Source organism: Ostrea edulis, chromosome 1 (assembly GCF_947568905.1).
Source record: "Ostrea edulis chromosome 1, xbOstEdul1.1, whole genome shotgun sequence".
Taxonomy (NCBI): Eukaryota; Metazoa; Mollusca; class Bivalvia; order Ostreida; family Ostreidae; genus Ostrea; species Ostrea edulis.
Window position 1 is genome coordinate 82,813,841 of NC_079164.1, and position 22,263 is coordinate 82,836,103.

The following is a 22,263-nucleotide window of genomic DNA, read 5'->3' on the forward strand; positions in this document are numbered from 1 at the left end:
ATTCTTATCAGGTAGAACGGTGTCATCTCCCCTTTTGGCTGTATACAACGGTGATAAACTTCTGGGCTTTGGATGTGTAGGATTGTTCCACGGATTCATTACGGATCTTGCCGTTCGGTGTGATAGGAGTTTCCGCTGGCTAGGACGATCCCGATACAAACGTAAGTAGCAAATTCTCTCTCTCTCTCTCTCTCTCTCTCTCTCTCTCTCTCTCTCTCATGGACCTTAGTCAGAATACATATAGAAGAGAACATAGACATCGAATGTGCATTTGCTTTCTTCAGTTTTAAGAAGTATGGGTCATGGATCCCAGGAGTAAGAATATCTTCTTGATGACATTGGTAACATGAAAAGGTGACGATAACGAAAAGAGATCAATGTAATAGATCCTATATCAGCAGTAAACCGAGGTACAATACCCGTAACGTTATTCTTGACATGATAAACGATAGAACACTAGTTCTACTAGTCTCGTCGTAATGGTGACGGACTCTCCTTCTTTCTTTAATGCTGGGACCAAGCGATAAAAGTGAAGCTTTTCCAACGAAACGACGATACCATCCTGAAATAAAATCATTTAAAAAAAAACAACTTATGTATAAGTTGCATAGTAAAATTTATCATACAATGTAAATGTATTTTCTTGAAATTTTTAAAGCAAATTAATACCTTCGGTGTCATTGTTGATTCGCACTGGTTGTCTGAAGACGGACGGACCACTGACTAACGCTCCAAATACTGCAGTGTATCCTGGTTTTAGACAAATACAGTCTACTCCGGATATAATGAAATCCAGAGGACAGACCTGAATTGTTCATTATATCCAAAGTTCAATATAACCAATGCTGAACTTCACAAATGTTGCAACTGGGGGGGGGGGGGTATTTTAACTTCAATATAACAGATATTTCAATATAACCGACTTCAATATAAGTGGAGTGTCTGTATGTCATAAGCTTCCTGAGTGGTTGGGTGTTGGCAGGTGCGCTGAGATTCTCGACGGACGGGATTATGTGAGTTGGCGGGAGATAGTGGTGCGCCTCAGCTGAGATCGTTCTCCCTTGAGCTCCGACTGTGAACTGCCAAAAAATCGCTTAGCACCGCCTTATATACTGATATACACCCGAACTAACCTCAGGCGCTTTCGTAATGCACAGCAATAAAACCCGGTTTACATAATAGCTAAATAATAGCTAAATACATCCCGAACCCGACTTTTCCGACCCTGATCGTTAAGCATCACAATTTCATTTTTTGAAATGTTTATGGTGGAAAGTGAAGATAAAACACCGTGATCAATCCCATAAATCCCAGGCACATTTGGTATCCCAGTCGGTGGGTCGAATGAATATTAGTTACCATACCTATTCTGGATTCCCAAACTACATAAAAACCCTTACAAACAAAGATGCAATGCTGGATCCAGTAAGTGCTCTACCAAGCCCCTATCTGTGCTCCTCACAGAATTTTAACAGCTGTGACAGAGAAACTTCAAACCTACTGTGCGACTACATATGCCAGAAGTGGTGTAAATTAAATGTGGATTCTAAACAATTCTAAAGAACTTTTAGTAAACTTGAAATCGCAAAACTTTTCTCAGATCAACAACATCAAAAACATATGCCTTATCAACCCTTTACGCGAACATTCCGCACGATGAATTAAAGACAAGACATTTTGAAATCATAGAGAGTTGCTTCTTCAACAAAAACGGAAAACGGAAATATTCATATTATCCTTAGACGAATTTGACTCCACTTGTGGCACTCTGGTTTTTTTCCCCCGAAAATAGCTCTAGCAAGTTTATCGTTATTTCCGATTTCAAACATGTCAGTTGATCATCACTGAATAGACATTATTTGTCGAAATGCGCATTGGTGCATCAAAGGTTTTACATGTAGTCATCCAAAAATTACGTTGGTAAGCCCTATTCTGATTCCACGCACAGGTATTCTGAAGTTGAAATAAAACATATGCTAGAGTTCCTCATTGACAATATCTTTATGCTCTTCGGTGAACATATCTTCCAACAGTCTGCTGGAATTACAATGGACATGAATTGTGCCCCTTTGTTAGCTGAATCTGTTTTTACATTCATATAGAATAAAATACACCACAGAGTTGTTCACTTCTGCTTCATACTTAGATATTTTATTGAAAGTAGATATTAGCAGCAAACAAACAACTTAACCTTATGACAACCGGGATAATTTCAGCTTCTTCACCATCAACGTCCAATATTTATGTAGCAATATTCCATTATCACCTGCATGTGAAGTTATATCTCTCAACAGATTGGATAAGCAAGAACTTGTTCCGCGTATGTTTTTAAATCGAGGCAGGCTACTGACAAACAAGTTGATGGTACAGAGGTTTCAACAGTCTCGTTTAAAGTCAGCATTTCATAAATTATATGGTTGTTATAACGAACTAGTTTGCCAATAAAACCTACCATTGGGTCAAATGCTGTTTGACGTGTTTCATGTCGATTGTTGGGCCGTTTGTGACACACTGATGTTGAGTACGTATAACTCCGTTTACCTGATCAAGATATATGGCTCACGTCGGTTTTGAACGGTCGACAGGGGATGGTTACTCCTCCTAGGCACCTGATCCCACCTCTGGTGTGTTCAGGGGACCGTGTTTGCCCAACTATTTATTTTGTATTGCTTATGGGATTTATGAGATTGCTCACTGTTCGTTATCTTTACCTTTTATGAAATATGATTTATTAAAACACTTCTACATGAGAAGAAATAATCTCTTGCTTTAGCCTTCAATTCGACATTTAGATATATTAAGGACGTTTTATCTATTTACGATAATAACTTTCATTGATACATGTGTTTGTCGATTCGATATATCCATGCAGACTCGATATAAAAGACAGTAAAAAGTTGTGCACTTCTGCAGTATACTTAGATAATTCATTGAAAGTAGATATCAACGGCAGACTAACAACTCAACTTAATGACAAACGGGATGATTTTAGCTTCTCCATCGTCAACTTCCAATATCTATGTAGCAATATTACATTATTACCTACATATTGAGTGTATATCTCTCAACTAATTCGATACGTTAGAGCTTGTTCTGTGTATGATCAGATTTTCAATCGAGTCAAGCTACTGACAAACAAGTTGTTGATACAAGGGTATCAACAGTCTCGTTTAAAGTCAGCATTTCGCAAATTCTATGATTATTATAACGATCTAGTTTGCCAATCCAACCTATCATTGGGTCAAATGCTGTTTGACATGTTTCATACCTATTGCTAGACCGTTCATAGCACACGTGACAAACTCCATTTACCTAATCAAGATATATGACTCACGGTGGGTGTGACCGGTCGACAGGGTATGCTTACTCTTAGGCACTGGATTCTACCTATGGTGTGTCCAGGGGTTTGTGATTACCCAACTATATGTTTTGTATTTTTGGGGGAGGGGGTATGAGATCAATCACTGTTCGTTACCTTCACGTTCAATGGTAGAAATAACAATATTTTTAAAACGGGATGAAGTTATATTGAAAAAATAAATATCGAATGTGTATGGTGTTTTGAAATTAGCTGCTCTTATTTGTTGCTATAGCTAAAGTAAAAATTAAAGAAAATAAGTTGATCTCTATTAAGTTATCAAAGGTAATGATTCACTTAATGTCAATATATGGAAAAGTGAAGATAATGAACGATAATCAATCTTAAAAATACCACAAAGTATACATAATTTATATAATAAAGCAAACATGGAGCCCCGGAAACTCCAGGGGTGGGATTATGAGTTGCCTATGAGGAGTACGCACCCCAATTGATACCTTATTGGGGAAAAAATCATGGTATAAAGTATAAACATGAATTAGAATTTTTAAGCACCAGAAGTTTAATAGATTACTATATAAGCTATAACAGATATTACAGAACATACGTTGGTGTAGATTATATATTATAAAGTATACCATTGCTTCATTATGATATAAGTAAGGACATATATGTTGCAATAAGGAACTCGTAGGAGCAACATATCTCCGCTGCCCATATCATTGACATTAATTGTTGCATGTATTTACAATATATATTGGTGCAAGAACAAGATAGGAGTAAGATTGATTCTATATTGTGTAACGTCCCTCTCAAGTATATTTCACTCGTATGGAGACGTCACCATTGCCGGTGAAGGACTGTAAAATTTAGGCCTATGCTCGGCGCTTACAGCCTTTGAGCAGGGAGGGATCTTTATCGTGCTACACCTGCTGTGACACGCGACCTCTGTTTTTGGAGTCTCTTACGACAATCAAGGGATACTGAGAACCAATTCTAGCCCGGATCCCCACGGGTGACAGGAGCAGGAACCTTGCGCACAAGAAGAATGGAAGAAATACTGTGAAATGCAACAAGTGTCAGATACTTACAGAATGTGCCATTGGCTTTGCATTTCGTATATCGGGCAATGTTGATGTGTTAGGAATGGTGGGGTTTTAAGAATGAAGAAAACTTACTATAGCTAAAGCAATAAGCTTACTCCTTCGATACACCTGATTGTCTAGTCCTTAATTTTGTATTCTTTATAGGACTTATGAAATTGATCACTGTTCGTCATTTTAGATTTAATATTACGTTTTTGACGAAAATGTCCACAAAATATTCCTGACGCCAAAACTAATTGATGTTCAGATATTGTTTGTGTTGTAATAAATCACCAACAAAGACATCTAATAATTGCTATAAATACCACTGGCATGCCAAGAAGGAAAAAAATCGTCAGAATGTTCTGGAATGCAAGGTGAAGAGTGATCAATCTCATAACTCCTATAAGCAATACAAAATAGATAGTTGGGCAAACACGGATCCCTGGACACACCAGATGTGGGATCAGGTGCCTAGGAGGAGTAAGCATCCCCTGTTGACCGGTCACACCCGCCGTGAGCCCCATATCCTGATCAGGTAAACGGAGTTATCCGCAGTCAAAATCAGTATGCCAAGAACGGCTTAACAATCGGTATGAAACACGTCAGACAGCATTTGACCCAATGTGAGGTTGTATTGACGAACTAGATCGTTATAACGACCATAGAATTCGCGAAATGCTGACTTCACATCGAGACTGTTGAAACCCCTTTACCATCAACTTGTTTGTCAGTAGCTTACCTCGATTTAAAAACTGACTATACGCAGAACAAGCTCTTGCATATCGAATCAGTTGAGATATATAAACACTATATGCAGGTGATAATGGAATATTGCAACATAAATATGGGAAGTTGACGATGGAGAAACTGAAATCATCCCGTTTGTCATACAGTTGAGTTGTCAGTGTGCCGTTAATGTCTACTTTCAATAAAATATCTAAGTATGAAGCATAATTGGACGACTCTGTGGTGTCCTTTATTTCAAGCTCACAGGGATATATCAAATCTGGAATATGTAAATGTGAAATACGACATCGAATCGTTTTCAGTAAACATAACTGCATTTGTTCCTAAGCACCATTAAAAAACGATAAACCGGGAGTGTTTTTAATGTTCAATGTAGCTCAATTCACTTCGTAACTTCTTTTTTTGGTTTGAAGATGTCTCCTCGTGGGTGCTCAGGTTTGAAACTCTTACAAAATACATTTACGATGCCAAAGTCACCTTCCACACATCGTAAGTATATCATTGTGAATGAAAATAGCTGTACTATCCATGCCACATTATGGAGGCAGAAAGATCGTTGCTCTCCTTTGTGGGATTTATGAGTATAGAATGCTTACTCAATTTATCTTAATAGTTTGTATTTATGATAACAAATTCCTCACGTTATGTGACAGGAAGAAAATATTTTATATTGTATAGCAAATATATTCAACATTTTCCCTGATTGGATAGTAATATATCGATGTTCTATAAAGAATGAAAGCTTGTACTTTTCAGCATTAAGAATGCTACTTTACATCACCAAATAATTGTCACCATTGTCTTAATATCATCCAAGATTTCTCAAATTTATTATAGGGCATGTGTATAGACAATGTATAGGTAATAAGCTATAATGGAAGAAGACGATCGAGGTCATTAATATGCGTGCCAAAGTTATGCATACAAACATCATTAAATAAGAAGTATTGAAGATTTTGTGTGAATCTGTCCTATTTGAAAATTGATCCACGTTTTATAAATAACGAAACACACGCTCTAACATATCAATTTTGTAAACATAGTTTGAGATATTTTCTTCAACACTCAGCAAAAATAATTAATTTACACCAGAAATCACATTATTGTGTAGCCCTACTAAATAGCAATTCTTCACTACTATTTTATAAACATTTTGTATAGGTAAAAACATTGAATGAATCGAAATGTTCATAGAAATTGTTTACACGTAATAATTCATTGTCTGTGTCAAACCCATAGTCATGACCAAGTTATTCTCCTGTCTGCACATTAGCATATACTGTTCCAACATTTATACCAAACTTGAAATATTGTTGTTTTGAAAAATATGCCATTCGAAAAGTCTGTATCAGAATATTTTCACGAATTCCGTAAGTATGCCCACTCCATAGTGTAAAGCACATGGAGAGACCTTTGCAAAATAAAATCTGATGATGTACATATTTATATATATAGGAAAGTCAGTCAGTCAGGGGCAAAAGGTGGGGTATAGTTACTTAGATGCAGACTAAATGCCATTGAATTCTTATATACTTGAAGTTTAACATTCGACTGTGTCAAATATACACATAATATTCGTTACCTTTCATAATTAGAATGATTTAGTCTTCGTCACAAATGTTCAATGAAATAATGTACAACAGTCTAATGTATTATTTCTTGTTGTGACCATTCTGCTCTTAAAATGTTCATGATTTTGCAACTAGAATTTTATTCGTATTATTGAGAATTCCAAAGTTTTAAACTGTTTTGAAACTTATTGGCATATCCTACATTTAAACAGAAATGACGTAGTTAATTTTGAAATTATCGAAACAGACTTGCAACTGCAAATTTTCGGTAGTTTTATATAGACTTTTTAGAAATATTTATTTACCGGTTAGTGTTATTACATAAAACTTTTGATTTCTCGGGAGATAAATAATCCCTGGAATACGTGGTGTCAATCTGTAGTGGTGTCATGCTTTAAAGTTTTTAATTTGTCTTCGATGAAAAACCATGAAAAAGAAAGATGCACATTATTTCCATTACTTTCTAAACATAAAAAAACCCATTTGTTGAAAAATAAAGTTTCTAAGAATGTTGTATGTAGAACAATAAATTTGAAAATTTAGGATTTAAATAGCAAGAACCATGGAAGTTATCGAGGATGTTGTTAAAACAGAATTGTGATACACACAATAAAATTGATAAGACTTTCACAAAGTGTACCACAATCCTCAGGGGTATGTTTCTATATCCCAATTCATGTATATATGTAAAGGTTACCATAAAGGTTACAATACTACATGTATTCCTATATCAGAGTCACCGAGCGACGTAACGCTGAGACCAATGAGACAGAGATCTTTGTTGCTGATAGAAAACTCACTGGATACACTTCTTATACTTCTGATACAGGTAATAACCAGTCACCTATTCAACTTTAGAAATCCGTTCAAATTGCAATATCTACACCTTTTCAACGTCCTTCGGGATAATGATGCATTGATCAAAACTATCGATCTGAACAAAGTTGTAGTTATTCCACCCGAAAACAAAGGGTAATGAAAGCAAACTGAATATGTATATATATATATATACATATCAAATCAAACGATGTTGATGTAAGATATATAATTTGCAAGTTGATTTATGACAGTGTTTTATTTTAGAGTAGAAATTGAACATTGGATATATTTGAATTAATGTTTGGTGACTTTTTGGTTTTAATTGCATCTTTAATAATCGGTCAACATTAAAACCTAGAAATATGCACCGTCATTAGGATTTCTCAATGAGAAGAAAATGCAGAAAATATATTAATATTTGCTGACTTCATTAATAATTGATTACACATATGACAAAGCATAATGTATTGGATTATTTGGGATTTGTACAGTTATTGAGAATGTTGTGAAAATCATTTAAAACATTTCAATTATGCGTATGAGTATGCACAGGAAAATTATTAAAAATGATATGGTCGTATATATTTCACAAAGAATTAAGAAGAACTAAGATGTTGTTAGATTTGTGTGGCGTATATATGGCTTTATCTGGCAAATAATGAATTACGCATCAATGGAAGTATAAAATAAGAAGAAAAAAAAACAACAAAAATTTGAAAGAAAAATAATATAAATAACAAGAGAGAGACGATAACGAACAGTGATCAATCTCATAGCTCCTATAAGCAATACAAAATAGAGAGTTGGGCAAACATGGACCCCTGGACACACAAGAGGTGGGATCAGGTACCCAGGAGGAGTAAACTTCCCCTGTCGACCAGTCACATCGGCTAATGAAAAACTGATTAACTAGATTTACGACGGATATATGTAAAGAATTCGAGGAAATCTTAATGATTACGTTTGCCGATTGTTAGTCCGTTCTTGGCACCTTGATTTTGACTACGGATGACTCTATTTACCTGATCAAGATATAGGACCGACGGCCGGTGTGACCGGTCGACAGGGGATGCTTACTCTTCCTACGCACCTGATCTCACCTCTGGTAAATTCAGGAGGCTGTGTTTGCTGAACTCTCTGTTTTGTGTTGCTTGTTGGAGCTATGATATTGATCACTGTTCGTTATCTTCGCCTTTCATACTAACAAACGCTGAAAATTTGGAATTCATAATCACAGAGGAAACCAAGAGGACCACAATTGGTACACTATCCACCCGTCAGACAGTGAAATTCAACCTATAAAACCCTTAATGTAGGTCATGGTACACCAATCCATCCGACAAGTGAACACTGATTATGCATTTCTTTGAGTGGAAGGTTGTGGCAAAATATCTGTATCTATGATGGGAAAGTGTCTAGGAAACTATTTCACCTATGTCTATCCCCAAAGTAGGTAATGTTGAACCAATTTAGCTGAAATGTTAATAGAACCTGCATTCCTCCGAGTGGAAGATTGTGCTTAAATTTCAGAGGAGAATATCAGAATCCATAACGAGAAAGAGTCCGGAAAACCATTTCCAAAAATTAGGTCACGGTACACTAATCCACCTGAAATGCAACATCACTCTTATGCTTCTTGCGGAAGAAATTGTGACCAAATTTCAACGCTGTACATGCATCCATTACGGAACAAAGTCTGGCAAACAAGACTTTGGACTGACATATATAAAGAGAGAGACACTTCAATCCAGCTGAAATGCAAACTTGTATTCCTCTTGAAGAAGCTTGTGACTAAATTTCAGGGCAATACCTGTTTCCGTAATAAAAATATTTCGGTAAATTCTTTGACTTATTTTCAGTCCAAAAGAAGGTTAGGGACAGACCAATCCAGCTGAAATGCAAATTAAACTTGTATCCCTGCAAGAGGAAGATTGTGACTAAATTACAGGGCAATATCTGTATTGGTATTGAAAAAAGTATGGAAAATGTTTTGACCAACCTTTCCTCCAAGAGGAAGCCTGTGACTAAATTTCGGGGCATTATTTGTATCAATAATGAAAAAAGTCCGGAAAACTGTTTGACCTACTTTTAGTCCTAATGTAGGTCACGGACAAACTAATCCAGCTGAAATACAAACTGAACTTGTAGTCCTCTGAAAGAAACCTTACACGTGGATATGTTACGGCGGGTCATACTCCATGTATGCACGTAAACTACATAAGTTTTAAAATAAATATGTCCCTAACAGCGGGAGGGAACTATTAACTTTTAAAAACCATTTTGGTTCTGTATATCAGAACATTTTGTATCATAACAACATGACAAACATGCGCTTCCATATGACGTCATTATATGATTTATAAATATATCACAAGTGTATCTTAATAAAAAAAAATGGAAAAGTACTACACTACTCCATGATTCAAACATTGATCTAACTGGTGATAGTGACGGTGAACCACTCATAGTTTAGTGCTGCTAGAATCCTACCGCTTTCAGTAAGAAATGATTATCAAACATTTAAACACGAAACCATCTGGCCTATTTTTCACATTAAACACCGATGCTATGAAGTGTTCTTTGAAATTTTTGATAACAGACAATTATATTAGTAATTGCCGTGCACATTAAATTATGACCTTTCACACAGTGTATAAAATGTCTATAAGAGTATGTGGCGTAGTGTGTTACTTTTGCAGTTTTATTTCGGTGTGTGATAGAGAAAAATCTTATCGATGTGCTAAAATGAATGCTTTCCCCGTTAAACAAAATTGTCAATGAATGAAATCTATATACCTTTATAATATCAATGAATTCTCAGTGGTTCACATAATTCCATACTTACCACGCCATACATTTTCTATACTCCACATTTCGGTTGAGCATCACTGAAAAGACATTATTTGTCGAAATGCGCATCTGGTGCATCAAAATTGGTACCATATAAGTTTTACATTTACATGGTACAGTTTGAATATTTTTTGTTACATGTATCAACGTCACTCGCTGTACAATTATGACGTCATCAATTTACTCTCATGTTGATCAGACACAAAGTACGCCACAGTAATATAACATTTCGTATTTCTATGAATCTTAGTAGCTGAGTGGTTTATCTTATGCATGAATAAAACTCACATAAAAATGAAATCGGAATTCAATATATACTTAGTGATATATTTATTTCAATTGTGAGGTCACATTGTTTCATGGATTTTATCCCAGTAAAGATTTCCATAACCTGCCTTAACGTACCTGCACATGACTAAATTTCAGGATAATATCTGTATCCGTAACAAAAAAGTCAGAAATACTGTTTGTCCTACTTATAGCCAAAAATGTAAAAGCAAGATCTTCAATATCTTACAGTTGTCTATAACCGGAAGTTCTGGGATATGATGTTCCTTAGTGGCCATGGCATCTATGATGGGAAGGTCTTTGTAGACGCCTCCAGAATGTTTGTCCCCAAACCAACGATGTTTTCTACTTTCATGGTTTTCGATACGATTCCACGCGCATCTGTGCGACAGTTTTTCAAACACGTTTTTGAAACGACTTGTATGGTAAGACAACATTGCAAAACTTTGTGTTCTGTATTATCTTGTGAAATGGCATTTTATTTAGTTTGCTTGATTTAAAAGCTCAAAGGAACTTCTCTAATGAAAGGTGAAGATAACGAACAGTGATCGATCTCTCTACTCCTATAAGCAATACAAAATAATATAATTTGCAAAATGCTGACTTTAAACAAGATTTTTGAAACCCCTGTACCTTCATCTTGATTGTCAGTAGCCTGTCTTGATTTAAAACTGATCATACGTAGAAAATATCTTGGTTATTGAAGCAGTTGAGAGATATAAACAGTATATACAGGTGATAATTGAGTATTACCACCTAGATATGTTAAGTTGACGATGAAGAAGTTGAAATGATCCGATTTGTCATAAATTTGAGTTATTAGTTTGCTGTTAATATCTACTTTCGATGGAATATCAAAGTATAAAAGAGAAGTGAACGACTCTGTGGTGTCTTTAATTTCGAGGTCCCAGGGATATATCAAACCGACATATGAATGAAAGGTAAAGATAACGAACAGTGATCAATCTCATAACTCCTATAAGCAATACAAAATAGATAGTTTTGGCAAACACGGACCCCTGGACACACCAGAGGTGGGATCAGGTGCCTAGGAGGAATAAACATCCCCTGTCGATCGGTCACACCCGCCATGAGCCCTATATATTATGAATAAAATTATTATTGTTAATAGATTAAACATCGTCGATATATCTAAATATCGCATTGAATGACACAACAAAATATCTTTTTCTTCTCATATAGAAGGTTTTAAATAAATTCTGCTTCATAAGAATATAAAAACAGGTCAACTACCATAGGAAAACAATTTGGGACCACCATAATGCCAACAAACTGTTGGAAGACCTGATCACCAACGACTACGAAGATTTAAGGAATACACTTGCGCATAACGCACGTTGCAAAAGTTTTCCGTCTTTTTTTTCGTAGTATACCCCCATCCAATGCAAAAATGATAATTTCATTCCTTATCATTCAATATTTTAAAACATTGAGTTTATATGATAAAAAATTATTTGATTTGAGTTGAATTAACAAGTTATTCTTGAACTACACTCTATGTCATTTCAAGATGGGCGTAGTAGTTTGTGAATACACAACTTAAAAAAACTCCACAATTAAATTCGTTAGGCCTAATGGCGACTCCCACGAACTGTTGTTTACTTTTGAGTATACGGGTTTCTTGTGGACTGAAGGATGCAGTTTCAAAAGGATGAGTTAGAGAAAAAAGTTCTGTTGAGAGAAAATTGCAAGAATTTTGTTGAGTGGAACTGGAATTAAATGCAAATTTCGATGTCGGTACTAACGGAAAGCGTTAGACACGTGCATTATGTGGGGTGCAATCATGCCAGGTATGGTTCTCTTGAGGGTTGTCACGGCTTCCAGGTGGACAAGTGAGTGTTACAAAGGTTTTTCGAGTTTTATCAGTGAATTCCTAAGGCGTCATAGCTGTTGTAACGTCGTACGAAAGCCTTGTTTCGGTGCCCACTCATAAACATATGCCGGAGTTCGAAACTATAGTCGTTAAGGGCTACGATATTGCAATATCTCTGAGACAGTGTGCAGTGTATCTGGTATTTGGGTTTGTGACTATTCTCTTTAGAGAAGTCGAGAGGCATAGCCCTCATCGACTTCTCTTCATAAACATTCATATTTCGATTCTGGTAAACGTGTAAATGCTGGAGTCGGTGACGGTTTATGCTTCGACCGATGTTTCGACTCAGATGTGCCTGGATTTACGCAATATACAACTTGTTTTCAAACATTTAGCAGTAATGCACAGAACGGTCACAACGAAATCAACACCTACTTGCTTTTAATCCATTTTCAACATGCCCCCTGTCCAGGGTTTATGTTAACTGGTTTTGGGAGCTGTCACAATAGAGGACCAGTTAAGAGCAAAGCAGGCTGACCTAATCAGAGTTGTGATTTAAACTCCTCTATGACTTCTCTAAAGAATATAGGTTTGTGATATGAAGGAAGTTGTCACAAGGTGCAAACTGGACTGTTGTCATCCCCGGTTGAATATATTTAACTCTCAGCCCGGAATTTGCAAAAACAGACGTGTTATTTTTGTTTGGGGGGGGTCCTCAAATAGCCATATTTATTTCATTTTGCATAATTATATATTATTTATATCTGGTATTTGTTTGTTTGTTTTTTAATAAATTTATATAAATCGATAGAACTGTTAAGTCTTTCTTTTCAGGATTCCCTAATTTATAAATAAATACGAAACATCCAGAGGAATCCCCAGCATTCCTATAGAAAGTAGTTCCGGCCATTTATTTTTTTTTCCGTTGGATACGATATTCCAATAATTTTTCAAGCAATGAAAAAGCGTGTAACATGTAAAATTAAATGATATTGTCAATGAGGAACTCCAGCATATTTCTAATATCAACTTGTGTTTAACGAGTACTTATTTTTTGGATGACTAGATATTAATGTTTCTGTTTTTCAATGTTGTTGAAGAAGCAACTGTCTATAGTGTCAAAAATTCTAGCATTTAATTTTCCATGAGGAATGGTAATGTAAAGTGTTGAAAAGTTCTACGTTTTGATGTTGTTGATTTGAGAAATGCTTTGCTATTTCAAGTTTACTTAAAATTCTTTGGAATGTTTTGGAATCTACATTTGATTTAAACCACTTCTGGTATATGTAGTGGCACAGTACGTTTGAAGTTTTTCCTTCACAACTGTTAATATTTTCGAAGTTTGTCCTTCACCTTGTTCTTTGTCCGTTGCTTTTCTCGTGTTAACATTTTACATTTTCGACTTTATCAAGCTACTTTTTTCTTAAATATAACACATTATCCTCGAATAAAGGATACCAATTAAAGGGCGATAATGATAATATGAATGAACAATTTAAATACCTTTCTCGAGCTCCACTGTAAGGGAAAAGCTAAAAGTTCCATGAAAAGTTTTTGAAAAGTTCCTTGGACGAATTTGACTCCACTTTTTTGGCACGCTGTTTTTGGCTATATTTAGCTCTAAAACTTCATAGTTATTTCGGATTTCAAACATTTGGGTTGAGCATCACTGAAGAGACATTATTTGTCGAAATGCACATCTGGTGCATCAAAATTGGTACCGTATAATTTTTACATTATGACCCCTAGGTCGAGGCCTCTGCTGGTGGACTGTTAGTCCACGAGGGTCTCTACAACCCAGTAGCTAAGTACTTCGTTACTAGCTTGAAAATACGGATGTATATTTAATTGCTGTTAAAAAATTTAGAAATTCATTTCAAAATTAAGGATTATCTCCCTCATGCATAGCTCTTATCCTTGGACGAATTTGGCTCCACTTCTTTGGCACGCTGCTTTTGGCTATATTTAGCTCTAAAACTTCATAGTTATTTCGGATTTCAAATATTTGGGTTGAACATCACTGAAGAGACATTATTTGTCGAAATGCGCATCTGGTGCATCAACATTGGTACCGTATAAGTTTTAAATGCAATGAAAATGCGTTTATGTTTGAAACATACACGCGACTCTCAAAAGCTCAAAGTCCGCAGACGTCTCCACGTGAGTGAAAGAGTCACAATAGGGAGGTTAAACAATATATAATCAATCTAAGTTCACAAGACCACAATAGAACTTGAAGGAATTGATAGCATTATGTTTTTAGAGTCTGGCAATTGGCATTTCGATTGGCCAGGTATAACTTTTATATTAAAAGATTCAACGTCTGAGGATGGAAAAGATCATACTTTTGTTTCGCCAGATAACGTGTTTAATTCTAAGTATATCAGGATACGAAAGTAACGAATTTTTTCTTGCTTAATTCTTCTTTCTTTGTTGCTGTTGCTTTGCCCCTCATTTTAAACTTAGATAAGATAAGATTCATTGATAATTGCGACCGATCCTTGAACAGGTCCCCGTGGGAAACCAGGGTTGAAAAAGTTCTCAGTATCCCTTGTTTGATGTAAGAGGCGACTAAATGGGTGGTTCTACGGAAAAGACCACAAAAACTGAGGCCCCGTGTCACAGCAGGTTTGGCACAATAAAGATCCCTCCTTGCTCAAATGCGCGGAGCATAAGCCTAAAATTTACAACCCTTCGCCGGCAATGGTGACGTCTCCATTTTAGTGTAAATTTCTCCAGAAGAATGTTAAACACTATACAACAAACCAACCTGAACATATCATTTATTTCCATATTGGGTGTAACATCATCGTCAATTACCAAGTCATCAAACGGGATTAATTGTTAACATTGAAAATCTCGTGAGTCCACGTGGTAATATTGAGGTCAATGGTGACTGAGATCATGCGTAAAATCAGAATTTTACAAAATATTCAAGGGAAATGGTAAAGCTAACAAACTGTGATTAATTTCATAAATCCCAAGAGTCTGCTGGAATTCCTATGGACACGAATGTATTCCTTTATTAGTTTACCAGTACTAAATTCCGTTTGAGGCAGAATTTATTCAAAACCTCCCACATGAGAAACAAAATCTCTTCCTGTAGTCTTCAATTTGAAATTTAAATAAATTTAATAGCAATCCTCATTTTCATTCATATGTAGATTCGATACATTCCAGAGAACTGGAAATAAAAGAATGGTGTTTTTTTTTTTTTTTTTTTTTTTTTTTTTTTACATCTGGTTCATTTTTTGATATTTATTGAAAATAGATATGCACGGCAAACTAAGACCTCAACTTTATGACAAACGGGATGACTCCAGCTTCTCCATCATCAACTTTTCACCTATATGAAATATTCCATAATCATCTGCATATTATCAACAGGGGATGCTTACTCCTCCTAGGCACCTGATTCCACCTCTGGTGTGTCCAGGGGTCCGTGTTTGCCCACCTATCTATTTTGTATTGCTTGTAGGAGTTATGAGATTGATCACTGTTCGTTATCTTTACCTTGCATTTAACCATCGAGTTTGTATCTCTGCTGGTGGACAGTCTGTCCCCGAGGATACTTGTCGCTCGATATATGTTCCTTCATGAATATACACAATAACGAAACAATACTGGCTGACACGTCGCCCAGTATAAAAGGTGTCACTCTGTGGAGTCTATAAGGGACACAGGCTCCTACAGATCGGTTGGTATCCCTCGGATTATCCTTCGAGATATCAAAGATTTGTCGTATGTACAATCGTCAGATTGTCAGCTTTGGTACAGAAACAAAAATTCTTATACCCAAATTAAAGACTGTTATGTTCCTTTAAGAGATATATTTGATAATTCCTTTTCAGACCTCATGTGTTCAACCTCAAAATGTTCTGCAAAAAATTGCAAAACTTGTGATATACTGATCACTAAAAATTCATTTAGTAGTAATTTAACTGGACGTAGTTTCTGTACCAAAACGTTTGATAATCTGACTTGTAAATCTTCTAACGTTGTCTACGCCATTGAGTGTAACCTGTGTGGCTTAATTTATGTGGGAGAAACCAAGGGTTCACTTAATAAAAGAATATCGGGGCACATATTTCAAATTAATAATGGTGGTAACCAACTTCTTTACAAGCATTTTAATGCACCGCACCACTCCATCTTGTCCATGAGGGTAAGGATTTTAGAAAAAATTTACCATCACACAAACAATCCTACATTAAGCACCCCTTTTCGTAGACAACGAGAAGATCACTGGATCAGGACCCTAGGCACTGCATTTCCATATGGATGCAATGATAATGTATATGATGTGGGAAATTTGACTAGTCCACAAGGAAATAACGTGAATGTGATGGGACTCTTTCCCAATACCCAAAGACGAAAACGCAGTCATTGACGTCGTTCATATAAAAGACCAAATATAAATGATGTCACGTTTGATTCACTTTTGCCTCACGTCAACAGACAATTGGGTCCACATCATATTCGTACAAAACTTTACTCTATTCCATTGAGGGTTTTACATACGTTATTTGAAGAAGCTATGGCTAGTCTATACTTGGATTTTTCAACACCTGAATATAGACTGAACTTTATGATTATGGATGTTGCCTACCACAGACTCTATAAACCAGCACGGACCATGGATGATATTCCTTCCAAAGCATGCCGTCAGTTCCTTAAGCTCAAATTTACAAACAAAGGAATAAATACCGTCAACATAAGCAACATTCTTCGTCATAAAAGGGTTCAGTCGTGTATTCCAACTTATTTCAAGTTCAAGTCTACACCCTGTATTTCCTACAGCTATACTTCTACTATTGCATCCAAACTTTTTAATTATAAACAAACTTTGCAGTGCTTAGATATAGACCATCTTATACGTAATCCACCAACATGTTCTTGTTCTTCATCTTCTTTCAACTACAGTCCAGCTGGACATGTCATTACTGGTAATGTTAATATAGTTGAAAATGAGGACCTCAAATCACTTATTCTTAAAGGTCCTAAATACAGAGAACCTCGGTCTTTTAATTGGCGACAGAACTTCATCTCTATTATGAGTTCTGTCGAAGATTATGCCAGACGATGGGCTAAATATGAAAAACAAGAACTTGATACATTATCAGAATGGGTTAAAAGCATAAGAGGGATATTAAAATCCCGCATTAGACACATGAAAACAAAAGTACGTACCATCTATCCTTCTGTGTTTAGTAAACCAGAAGTGATAAAAGAATTAGATAGGTTACATGAGGAATATGTTTTGGTTCCAGCTGACAAAGCTAGTAACAACATTGTCTTTGTTTGTAAGGCTCATTATTACAACTGTATTTTAAACGAACTTGGCATTAATTCCACTTTTGGTAATCATACTTATACTCCAACTGCCCTTTCAAAAGATGAAATTCTTCAAAACCATGCTTCAGTTTTAGACACATTTAATATTCCAGTCAATGGGTCGAATGAATATGAGTTGCCGTACCTATACTGGATTCCTAAACTACATAAAAACCCTTACAAACAAAGATACATTGTTGGATCCAGTAAGTGCTCTACCAAGCCCCTATCTTTGCTCCTCACGAAAATGTTAACAGCTGTGAAGGAGAAACTTCAAACTTACTGTGCGACTACATATGCCAGAAGTGGTGTTAATCAAATGTGGATTCTAAAAAATTCTAAAGAACTTTTAGTAAACTTGAAATCACAGAATTTTCGCCAAATCAATAGCATTAAAACCTATGACTTTTCAACACTATACACGACCATTCCTCACGATAAATTAAAAACTAGACTTTTTGACATCATAGACAGTTGCTTCTTCAACAAAAACGTAAAACGGAAATATTCATATCTAGTGATCAGTCATTCAAAAACTTACTTTGTTAAACACCACTCTGATTCCACGCACAAGTACTCTGAAGTAGAAATAAAAAATATGCTAGAGTTCCTCATTGACAATATCTTCGTGGTCTTTGGTGATCAGGTCTTCCAACAGTCTGTTGGAATTCCCATGGGCACGAATTGTGCTCCTTTGTTAGCTGACCTGTTTTTATATTCATATGAAGCAGAATATATTCAAAAACTTCTACATGAGAAGAAAAAATATCTCGCTGTGACCTTCAATTCGACTTTTAGATATATCGATGACGTTTTGTCTATTAACAATGATAGCTTTCATTCATATGTCGATTTGATATATCCCTGTGAGCTGGAAATAAAGGACACCACAGAGTCGTCCACTTCTGCTTCATACTTAGATATTTTATTGAAAGTAGACATTAACGGCAAACTAAGAACTCAACTGTATGACAAACGGGATGATTTCAGCTTCTCCATCGTCAACTTCCCACATTTATGTAGCAATATTCCATTATCACCTGCATATGGTGTTTATATATCTCAACTGATTCGATATGCAAGAGCTTGTTCTGGGTATAGTCAGTTTTTAAATCGAGGTAAGCTACTGACAAACAAGTTGATGGTACAGGAATTTCAACAGTCTCGATTGAAGTCAGCATTTCGCAAATTCTATGGTCGTTATAACGATCTAGTTCGTCAATACAACCTCGCATTGGGTCAAATGCTGTCTGACGTGTTTCATACCGATTGTTAAGCCGTTCTTGGCACACTGATTTTGACTGCGGATAACTCCGTTTACCTGATCAGGATATGGGGCTCACGGCGGGTGTGACCGGTCAACAGGGGATGCTTATTCCTCCTAGGTACCTGATCCCACCTCTGGTGTGTCCAGGGGTCCGTGTGTGCCCAACTAACTATTTTGTATTGCTTGTAGGAGTTATGAGATTGATCACTGTTCGTTATCTTTACCTTGCATGTCTCTCAACTGATTCTATAAATAAAACATGTTCTGCGTAGAGTGGTTTTTAAATTGAGGCAGGCTACTGACAAATAGGTTGATGTTACAGGGCTTTCAACAATCTCGTTTAAAGTAAGCATTTCACCAATTCAATGTATAACGATCTAATTTACAAATACAATCTGTCGTTAGAGCATTCAAATTTCCGGTCAATAGGGGACGCTTACTCTTCTTAGGCACCAGTCTCCATCCATTTCTGATGCGTTGATGGGTCCGTGTTTGTCTTACTCTCATTTTGAATTATTTATAGGAATTATGAGATAGATCATTGTTTGTTGTCTTCACTTTTTAAATGTAAGGACCCAAAGTTTGATATCAAATGTATATTTAGTAGAATTCTTTTTAAATAAATCTTTAAATATTCGTATATATATGCATACTTGTGTGTTCCCAGGTAGTGGAGTGGTTAACTCTCACGCTTCTCAACCCTACCACTAGAGTTAGGTCCCCACCCTCATAAGACTCCTCAATATCAATGGTTCCAAGTGAAAAAACTATATTATTTTCAACTTGATATAGCTTAATTTAACTGATAAGCAAAGTAAATGTATATGTTGCCAATTTTTAAGTTGTAAGACATACAAAACCAAAACACAACAGGGTTGAAGTGTCCCTAGTAAAAGGTACACCATAAAATGTACCTCAGTGCACTTCACACTACATGACATCACAACATAAAGTACGTCACGGACGGTCTATAGTTGTATTACGGGATATTCTATTTATCATAATAGGGGCATATTGGTTTGCACCTTGGTCCCACCTCTGGACCTCTGGTATGTCCAGGGATCTGTGTTTCCATACTCTTAATTTTGTATGATTTATAGAAATTTTGAGATTGATTACTGTTTCCTAGTTTGATCATTTTTATTATGAAGGTACATATGTGTCGATTTCATTCATTGACAATATCATTAAGCGGATAAAAGATTAAGTTCAGCATCTCGGTCCAAATTTACTCTAGCATACAATGAAAAAAGTATAACACTACTCTGCATAGTTTTAGAGTCTTATGTTAACTGAATTTGCTGCTAGAATTGTACATTAAGAAAACCTTTTTAGCACATAAGAGTTGAGTGTAAAACACTGAGATGGTTTCGTATTTAGGTATTCAATATTCATTTGTAGCAGCATTTTTGATACACTTGGGATATTTTACTGTCATTATCGCCAGTTATATCAATGTTTAAACTCCCGGGTAGTGTTATAGATTTTAATTTTTTTTCTATTAAAGTACATTCGTGATTTAATTATTACTGCCACGTAATGATGTCATACGGACGCCCATATTTTTTTTTTTACATTGTTGTGGTACAAATTGTTCTCATATAAATACTCAAAGTAGATTTAAATATCAGTAGCCACTTCTTTTGTTTAGGACAGATCTTAAATATTATGTAATTTACATGTATAAGTGGAACATAACCTGCCGGACTTGGATGCGTAGGTGTCATCCGTATATTACAGTTTTCACTCGTATGTTTCCTCTCACATCAACAGGGGATGCTTACTACTCGTAGGCACCTGATCCCACCTCTGGTGTGTCCAGGGGTCCGTGTTTGCCCAACTATCTATTTTGTATTGCTTGTAGGAGTTATGAGATTGACCACTGTTCGTTATCTTCACCTTGCATTGAAACATTCACACCAATATCTATGCCGAGGAGAAACATTAATATAAGTTGTAGAACTTGTCTGTTAATCGTCTAATATAAATAAACAGGGGGAGACTCCAGTGGTGTTGATGATATTTCTAAACCTTACATGATTAGGTGTGATCTGTGTGCCTTTTGTATCATTTTATTCCAATTGTGACACAATCTTTATTATCTTTACGATGACATGACCAAAAAAGAGAATCTGCCAAATATTACTTTTTGTTTTACTGACTGTCTGCAGAAATAAATCAAATTGATAAAGTCATTGGAATTGCTTAATTCAACCTTAAACGGTATACGTTTATTTGTGACGGCTAATATAAATGCAGAAAAAGTGTATCTACGTTCACATATATGAGATTATAAGGCTCTGAATATGTCAATATTTAGTTCATTGTGCATCTATTTTCAGGATGAATTAAGCAATGTGATGGATGTTTTACACGTCCAAGGAGTCACTATGGAACTAACAGAAATTCTAGATGATACAAAAGATGATGTGTCAATGACAAAGAGAATAACAGTGTTAGATGGGGAGACATATGAATTGGAATCTCCAACTCTTCAAATATGGTACACAAAATTGTATATATGTATAAAAAACGCAATTATACAAACTTTAGGCATGCCAAAGTCCAGATATTTTTTTAAGCCTTTCTGAAGGTATTATTGCAACAACTGAAAATTTATTAAACGAATCTCAAAGTTGGAAGTTGAAAAATGCATATGCTACATTGTAGCACATTTACAAACATCAAACCAAAACAAATTTCCAAAAGGAAATTTTATTGAACTACCAATTTCACTATTCTTGGATTGTTGTTCATGTTATTTGATTTTATTTGAAAGACAAAAATTGGTAATTGGGGAAAACTAAAATAATCAAATTTCTATTTTATCACGAAATCTAGCCTTTCGTAATTTGTTTGATAAAATAAGCCAATTTCAATTTCATAATCAATAACATTTTATGCATTTGGTAACTAGGGGAAAATAAAACAGTCTAATGTTAGTTGTAAAAAGTCTAGTAAATGAGAATAAATATTAGATATAATGGTTCAATTTTAGTTTTATAACACATTTTGGTTGATTGTGTGGAATTCAGCAAAAGTATAAATTGATTTGCTATTGATGTGGTATACGAGCAGTAGTAGATCATTTTCCACTTCTATCAAGCGAAGTCCCCAAATTTAGACTCATGTATTACTATAAGGGA

General features: G+C 35.6%; 1 protein-coding gene across 1 annotated transcript in view; it reads left to right on the forward strand.

Moving 5' to 3' along the window:
- LOC125678295 (uncharacterized) overlaps positions 1-22,263 on the forward strand; it is a 35,909-nt gene that overhangs the window by 12,814 nt on the left and 832 nt on the right. Inside the window, exons 7-11 of the mRNA XM_048916644.2 lie at positions 12-161; positions 5,568-5,643; positions 7,460-7,554; positions 10,914-11,107; positions 21,460-21,620. Of these exons, the coding sequence (XP_048772601.2) occupies positions 12-161; positions 5,568-5,643; positions 7,460-7,554; positions 10,914-11,107; positions 21,460-21,620 (676 nt within the window). The remainder of the gene's footprint in view (positions 1-11; positions 162-5,567; positions 5,644-7,459; positions 7,555-10,913; positions 11,108-21,459; positions 21,621-22,263) is intronic.